Source organism: Lates calcarifer, linkage group LG6 (genome assembly GCF_001640805.2).
Source record: "Lates calcarifer isolate ASB-BC8 linkage group LG6, TLL_Latcal_v3, whole genome shotgun sequence".
NCBI lineage: Eukaryota > Metazoa > Chordata > Actinopteri > Centropomidae > Lates > Lates calcarifer.
The window spans coordinates 21107191-21115795 of NC_066838.1; the positions used below are offsets into that span (position 1 = coordinate 21107191).

Sequence of the window (8605 nt, forward strand, 5' to 3'; positions counted from 1 at the left end):
CCAGTGGCACTCAAAAACTGTTAAAACAATGGCTGGATATTCAACATCCTTTTCCCCCATTACAGGTCCAGCCTGTCAGGCGCCCCCCATACCGCACTCCGGTTTACATGACTTCCTGGAGGAGCCCAACTTCATCCCACCCACAAAGCGGCAAACTGAAAAGTCAGCACGTACTAAACCAAAAGAAAAGAAGGAAAATTGCAAGCAACAGTAATGTCCAGCACAGTGTCCTGTTGGAGTGCAAATATATTATCTAACACTAAACATCACTTCAGCTACAGAGTTCTCATTTCTCATTACAATGAGGTTTGAGGAGGAATTATGTTCTGCCAGCTGCCCCCATTAGCACTTTAGACCAGTGGAACAAAGAGAAGGAACTGAGAGAAGTGACATTTTAGAATATAGAAGTATTGTTTGAATTCTTCAGTGTTGAGTGTTTAATTTAAACAGTATACATTTTCTTAATTATATTTGTAACTTTTGTCTTTATTTAGCTAATTAGCATGTTGTCAGTATCCAAAATGTAATGTTTGCCTCATATTTGTTGAAAGACCTGCATTTCTGCAGGTTTTTTTTTTTCCAAACTTAAGATTTATTTTTACAGCAAATATACTGAGAGGAAATAACCATGGTCTAATAATTGGATACTTCCTCTGTATCAGTTTAGCAATATCTAAATGTGGATTTGGTGGACGCCCTGCGCTGTACATGAATTACCATGTGCGAATAACTCACCCCCTCTCCTAAAACCAAAATTTAACGTTACCAAGAAAAGAAAACAAGAAGTTGCTGTGATAACCCTTGAACCTGGGTGATGAGGTTTTCGGCCAGGCTACTTTAAGGCATTCACATTTGGAGTGTCTGGCCAACTTTGTTTCAAAGCAGTCTGGCAGGATTCTAGTCAAGTTTACAGTAGCACAGTGACAATCAAATGAACTTATTTAATCCTTATTTAAATGGAAATTACATTTATTGGAAAAAAAATTAATTACAGCTGTCATTTTCTGTTAAAGTGCTTTGTAATATTCAAATGTAAATATATCCTATTCGCGAGCATGGATGTACAACTTTGGGGTCAATATGTAAGTGACAGAATAAATTCAAGTTACTAGCTTTTTGGAGCTTTCAACTGCCTTCACATTAGACACAGAGGACCATTTTTGTGCTGAGATAGGGGTTAGGTCTCCATCCATATGCAACTACTTGTTATCATGTGACTGAATTTCCACACTCCACACAGGTCACGTGATGACATCTGATTCAGCTCCATTTATGAGTGAAGACTGCGAGATGCATTTGAAAGGCCCTAGAAACTTTTAAGCTTATATTATTTGGTACAATATCCAACTCATGTTTTTGTGTATTTTCCCAGGTGGGTTTTTAATCAGTCCAGCGCCAATTAACATTATTCATAACACAGGAAACCTTCTCTAACAACAAGGATTGAATTTGATTTTTACACATATTTAACCATTCTGTAGTCTTTTTTTTTTTTTACATTCATATTATTCCTACATTTTAAACACTTTTTTTATGAATGAAATATGCCACTGTTTAGGTGGACCACTATGAATGCAACTGTTCTGTATAAAGAGCAACAAATAAATAAAAAAAACAAATTTATTGGCTGTTAAAAATGTTCTTAAGTACAGTGTAAAAGAATGCTTGTAGTACAGTTTAATCCAATGTTCATAAACGGTTCCTAAGAGGCATATGATAAAAATAAGTCATTTACAAAATGTAATAAGGCAGAAAGATAAATTCACATACCAAACTAACAAGAAGTGCATAACATTAATCAGGTAACAGTTACCAGGTGAAATAAAGTGCTACAGTTGACTGTACAACTTATGTTAGACAATACTGTGGTAACTCCTCTCAAGGCTCATGAACTTTGTGGTCTTCCACCAGACAGTACTTCACTCGAGTTGTGACTCATACATAGTCACTGATACATTACTATAGGTGTGGGCTAACATTTTCACACAAGCCTACACAGCATGTTTCTCATATTTTCCATTTCAGAAGAAAGGTACGCCTGCTACAGTTCAGAAAATAAATATGTTTTTTTAAAAAGACGAAAAGTTCCACTTGGTCTCATCTTGCTGCCCACTCCACTGTGCTAAAAGTTAAACAAAAGCAAAAGGGAGTATAGAGCTGATCTTGGGTGGGGGGGTTTCCATATGATCTTGAGCTTCATTATGGTATCTTGTGTGCCTTCTTTATTTGCCAAACGTGTATCATATTTCTCCAAAGGATTTCCCACATGATGCACTAAATAGGAATCTCTACATTCTATGTGCAGTTTATGCGGTTATGAAGCATGTCAAGATTACACTCGGGATAACCACAGAGTGTTGCCAAAATCTCTTGCCCAAGACGCATGTCTCAGCTTGCCAAATAAGTGCAGTTGAACGATGACCAGATCTTTGTCTCATTAAAAAAAAAAAAAGTACTGAACTGTAGACTCCCCTGTGTGAACTTCAGGATTACCTATTTTAAAAAAAGGGGAAACCCCCTTCACTGGACTTTTTGAGACTAGTTAAGCAATCATAGGAAAGTCCATATATTCCTTATACACTTCCTTGTGCTGTAGAGTGGAGGAGGTTATATATCATGTTGTCCTCAATATCAGCTTTGTTTACGATAGCACACAAAGCTATTACTTTCAGAATCACACAAAGTAGTTCGTATCATAGACAAACTTAATAACTAACAAAAAGTATTGTCTCTTGATGAATCACATTTCACCACAGAAAACCATGACTGGTGCAGCATTGTTCTTCTTTGGCTGTTGCAACAGGGTCATAAATGTACAAATTCAGCAGTAAACAGTAGGTAACTAGGTTGCTGTGTAGGCTTGACCCTTGGCGTCACTAAAACCTGCCGTCATTTTTTTCTTTTACACCCATCTGAACACCCACCTGCACTGTAAATTCACACACAGCAACACTTGGCAGCTTTACTGCTCAGACATGCAAATATCAGAGAAGCGAAATTCATTCACACTCATTCAAATCCTACAGTAGTCAAACTCCTTTAAAAGGAGTTTCAAAAGGTATGCTGTTCTACCATTATCCAGTGCCAAATTTGATCTAATGATTTAAAATTTCCCATAGCTATTTTAGGACTACTTTATCTTTAAAGCCTAACTAAACTGGGGGGAAAACACAGCCTCACTGTTTTAATTTGCATGATGACTAGGCTGTCCACTGTATCTTTTTCCTCCCAGAATTCCCCTTAATACCATGTGTACATTTACTGTGTGATCAAAAGATCACTAAAATTGTGTCCTGGTGTACTTACAATGACAACCTCCAAAATAATGGCTCAGTATCACAGAGAGGGATCCCATCTTATTCTTGATCTGATCTGATCTGTTTTTTGTTGTTTTTTTTTTTACATGAACAGGTAATTCAGTGTGGCTTTCTTGCCTGGTTCCCATCCATTCATGCAATGAGCTGGTCTGAGGAGTCCTTGGAGTCCAGTGACTCTGAGCTGCTGCCTTGCTCTTGCTGGGCCTCGTGAAAACTGCACTCAATTGCTATTAATGTCCTAGGATCATCTAAAAGGAATAAAATAGACTTAATGAACATCCTTTATAATCAGGATCAGAATAACCTCTTCAGAATCTATCATGAAGTACAACAGTAGTTACCTGTAGGGGTTCTGATGATTGGTGTTTTTGTGTCTGGCTTTGGTGGCTTCTTCTGGAGAAGTTTCAGGGCCACTGCAATGATGACGATGCTAACGCCCATCACAGTTAAACAGGTGACCACAGATAAAACTATCCAAGTTGCCTCTGTCATATCTGATACAAAACATCAAGAAATTACAGCCGCTGTTTAATAAATAAAGATAAAAGTTAGAGCACAACTACACTAGAGAAACAGAGTTGTGCCTTACCAGGTTCAACAGGCTTGTGCGATGGACGAACTGTAACGTTAGCACACTTTATGTCATTAACTGCATTTCCCTTGGCTATAATATGTTGATCTGCATTGGGACACCTTAGAAAAAAGGAATAAAAACAGTGAATTCCAATGATTTTTCTGATTCCATCATCTGTCAGACAGTACCACAAAGACAGCAAAAGAGCAGAGAGTATCTCACTTGGTACTCCAGGGTTTGCACATCTGGTGAATTTGGTCATTGAAGGTTCCCTCTGGACATGGTCTGCAGGAACCTGCACAGACAGCCATTCAGTTGACTTGTCATTCATTATAACCCGTATAGTGTGCATGCCAAGGTCATGTGTTCATTTGTAGTTTTACTTACGGTCCTTCGTAGGTTCGTAGCCTTTGTCACACTTGTCAGTGCAGAAGGAACAGCTGTTATCACCACAGGTGAGTCCGTCTTTACAGCCACACTGTGTGTTACTTGTTGCTGTGCATGATTTCACAAGAACCTGAACACCTAAACATACAAAGATGGAAAACAGAGGTCAGAATGCTCAGATTGTACACTAGAGGAAATGTCTTTGTGATGTTCTCATGATGATGATACCCTAACATACCTATACATTGTGTACATCTGTTACACTTTAAGGGTTTAGTGTCCAGTGTATATGTCCCCGGCTCACAAGGGACACAAAGATCTTTTGGGCTTTGACCACAGGTTTTGACCAAGTGATGTCCTGGAAACACACACGCACATACATATAAGAAACACACAGAACAGACACAGATTGCTATACTGTAAGCTCTGTCACACTAACTGACTCAGTTTCAGTGCGATTAGCTCCTTCAGTGACAAGGTAATGCAAGTTTCCCCCTCCAAGTTTAAAAAGCTGTAATGCAGCACAGGCAAGCTTTAAAACACTTACTGTCAGAAACAGAAAACTTCTGCGGAAAACTGCTGTAAAAACCTACAGTTATTAGAACTATACTGTTGTGAAACTTTAATGACACATACAAGTACATATCTGTTCCAAATTATTTGAATTATCAGTTGTTTCATCCACGCCTTTTCTCTTTGTTGTGGTATTAGCTGAAAAACCACTGAAACTATATTTGGGTTACATGTAACCACCAACACGGAGGAAATGCTCAAAGACTGGAATATGATTTCTTCACATCCATTGATAAAAATACTCAAAACTCAGATATCTTTTTGCTTTTATGAGACATGGAATAAATTAAACAATTTTGGCTCTAATATTGGGGCTAAGATTTATGAGGAAAGTGTACTTTAGGGATAAATACTGTAGTAGTATAAATAAAGTATTAAGTATAAATGCTTTTGATTCTATCTAACAACAGCACATTTTGAACAGTTCAATACAGTGGCAATGTTATGATCATTGTCTTTATTACTTACCTGGATAACAGGCTTCACAGCAAACATTGTTCCCATCTTGCTTCCACTTCATGCAGCCTCTGGCAGTCTGTCCAAGACTGCACAGGCAGCCCTGCATGAGCAGAGACAGACCCATTGCCCACAGGATCACAGCCATACTGTTGTTAGCTCTCCAGCCTTGTGGTTAAGGATGATATAGCCACCTAAGGGAAGACGTAAGGTAATCCAATCCAAAAAATACCCCAGGTATCCTTTTCTTCTTCCTCTTCTTCTTCTTCCTTTTTCAGAGGCTAACAAATTTTTTGTTTCTCTACAGATTTATACTGAAGTCCTTGATATTCTTCTTAACCCAAAGTCTGTAATATTTCAGGGTATAAGGTCGTGTGAAGAAACCTCTCTGTGTTGTGGCCTGTGTAATCATCTCACCCCACAGCCAGCTGCTGCCTTTTCATACTCTTTTTCTTTTCTTGAGGTGGGCGGGGCTAAAACCTTGTGTGTGTTACGTGAGTTCAATCAGATAGAGAGAGGGAGGAAGAGACAGAGAAACATGTAAATTATTTTGTTAACTGGGAAATGTATCTGCAAAATGTAAACTACAGCAAATTACAAACTAAAACCTTGCATTTCATTTAAATAATTTTAAACTGATAGAGTTTATTGCCTGTAGTGGAAATCAATATACAGCCAGACTAGGAAAATCATTATCAAGATACCAAGTTATAGAGTTATTTATCTTTTTTAAAAAAAGAAAAGAAAAAACATCAGCAGATCAGGTTGTAATATTCTGTTCTTCTGTTCTTTTCCTGTGCTCATACAGCACTAACCTTGGATGATTTCTTGCTTGGCTCATATTGTAGTTATCAAATAAGTTATAGTCTGTTCAGATGACTATCTCTCAGATGATATGGAATCTCCTGGAGTTGACGGTCACTTTTTCTTAGAAGTGCAACTATAACCATGACTGATTTTCCACAGTGAGGTAGGCGACTTGTTTAAAGTGTTAAATTACAACATGATCTTGTTCTTATTGCTATCATGCAAAACTTGTCCCAACTTGTCCAGACTTAGGGATTGAAAACTGTGTTTTGTTTCACCTTTAAACTCACTAAGTGCAATATTGTGGAATAATTTTGTGCTGTAACTTTTTCATTTACATGATCTTTTTGAGTACATAAAAAAATCAATAGTTATGCAAATCTGATTATGCATTGTACTAAACTACTTTTGCAAAGGCAAACCTTACAGGAGCTGACATTGGTAGTACAGTGGCCATATGTAACTAAAGAACTGTTAAAGAACTTTTCAGAACAGTTGTTTTTATGCCTCCACACTGGCAAGAGTGGCACAGTGGAAGACATGTTTTCACATTGTTAATTTCATTCTCATGAATATGATATCACAGGAACACCTTGAGGGACTTGACTCATTGATGAATGAATGATTAGAATTTGATAGTCAAAGGTCAAAGGTAAAGGCCACTATGAGACCTTACAAAACAAGTTTTTGGCCATAACTCAAGAAGGTTGAAACTGTGGTAATTGTATAGATCTTCTGTTCTGCTGGGCTGAAGTTGTGCATGAAGCATCTACATTTTAGAGTATGTACTTTCTTTGCAGAAACATCCAAATTTGAAGCATTGTCTTCTGTCATGGCTATGACTTTGTGTTCTATCAGGACTGAAAAAAGGAACTGAACTTACACACTAATACAGTAGACATGATCAACAAAGCTTAACAAAGTCAAGTCAAATCATTTTTTGATTTGACTCGAAGGAATCCACCCTCTTTACTTCCTCTCCCTGGATGACTACCAGATGGAGGGCATCCTGCTTGCTGGATGCCCCCTGGTACTCCACCGCAAGCTAATTGGCTTAGCTGATATTGAGCTTCAGGTGATTGTTGTTGCACCATGTAAGAAAGCTGTGTGTTTTTACAGAGCAGAGAGAGAGAGCTCTGCTCTGTAAAAATACTCCCTGAGTGAAGACAAACTGTTTCTCACCGGAAATTATTCACTGGAATTATACATGTCAACATCGTAATGACTTCCATTTTCCCAAGAACATTTAATAACTTATTAAATTCCTTTAAAATCATTCATTACACATACTACATGAGTCTTCACAGGCTGTAAACTGCAACTTGACTCTTTGGCAGAGTCACACTGCGAGGCTGTAAATCTAGTTGTACTAGTTTTACTTACTGTATCTGAGAAAAGGTCAAATTAAGTAACCGTACTTTTACTACTAAAATTCCCAGGCTTCTGAATGTGTAATATTTACTGTGTGATTTGATGTGTGAGGAGGGACTTTTCTGCTCGTGTGAATATCCTACTATCATCAGCAGATGCATTAAGCAAAGCAAATTAAACAACCACAGAAGACTAATATAAATGTTATTGTTGGTGTGTTCATGGAATCCCTCAGATCAGTAACTAGGATAAACTCTGATGAGTCATGTAAGTGAGGATGTATGAGCTACTCATGTGCAAAGTCACGAGTTTAGTTACAGGCCATGGAAAAGTTCAAAAGTTTCCCCTCTTGTCTTTAATCACCTGCTGTTATTTTGTCTGGTGATCAAACACTTTGACCACTGGGACAACAATGCCCTACAGATAGGGAAACTGAAACAAAAAGCGCAGCATGAATGTCCTACTATGCAAAAATGAAAGTACAACTCTCAAAGGGCTATTTATCTCTTGAATAATTTAGAATGTGTTCATTCCCAAAACAAGTTTATGGCATTTATTTCCCTTGAAAAGGGAACTGGTGTTTCCTTCCAGTAAATTCTTTGACTTTTGGAAAAAGGGGAAATTTGCTGACTAATGATGAGAGGGTAGGTGACTGTATATCAAAGTCCTATTAACCTTTTTTGAGCACAATGTAACTTATCCTCTGACTCAGCTTCAAGTCACACTTAAAAATTAGGACCATAAAAAACACACATCACTACCACAGGATCTGATTGCTGTGTAATGTTTATAATGTCTCATGCTCGCATGATGCATGAATGACATTTGGCAGATCTTGCCTTTGACATTCTGATGTATCATTCCCCAGCCTATCATGGGTCGCCTACTTTATGAGTGTACGCATGTTACACAAGTGATGTCAGCCTACCTACCCACATATCTTTGGCAAGAAACACCTCCCACACTTACCCTTCAACCTCCCCCCCTAAAAATTCAGCTATGAAGCACAGTAAACCCCAGTAGCTCAATTAACATACTAACTTGGGAAATACTTTGGAGTTCTTCGGTAAGCAGTGTAGTGATGATACTCATTCTGCTGGTAAATAAGTGAGTGAGTGTG

General features: G+C 38.0%; 2 protein-coding genes across 3 annotated transcripts in view; one reads left to right on the forward strand and one right to left on the reverse strand.

The window, feature by feature from the left end:
* The window catches only part of ccdc187 (coiled-coil domain containing 187), a 32140-nt gene extending 30517 nt beyond the window's left edge, over window positions 1–1623 (forward strand). For both annotated transcript variants that reach the window (XM_051071353.1, XM_051071352.1), the window contains exon 13: window positions 66–1623. In XM_051071353.1, coding sequence (XP_050927310.1) covers window positions 66–214 — 149 coding nt within the window. In that variant the 3' untranslated portion in view covers window positions 215–1623. The remainder of the gene's footprint in view (window positions 1–65) is intronic.
* tnfrsf9a (tumor necrosis factor receptor superfamily, member 9a) lies at window positions 1607–5756 on the reverse strand. The gene is made up of 7 exons (XM_018674488.2): window positions 5320–5756; window positions 4517–4636; window positions 4279–4416; window positions 4114–4186; window positions 3907–4010; window positions 3659–3811; window positions 1607–3565 (listed from the first exon to the last, which is right to left on the reverse strand). The coding sequence occupies exons 1-7, from the start codon at window positions 5453–5455 to the stop codon at window positions 3450–3452; spliced, it is 840 nt and encodes a 279-aa protein (XP_018530004.1). The 5' UTR covers window positions 5456–5756; the 3' UTR covers window positions 1607–3449.
* Between the last annotated feature and the right edge of the window lie 2849 nt (window positions 5757–8605).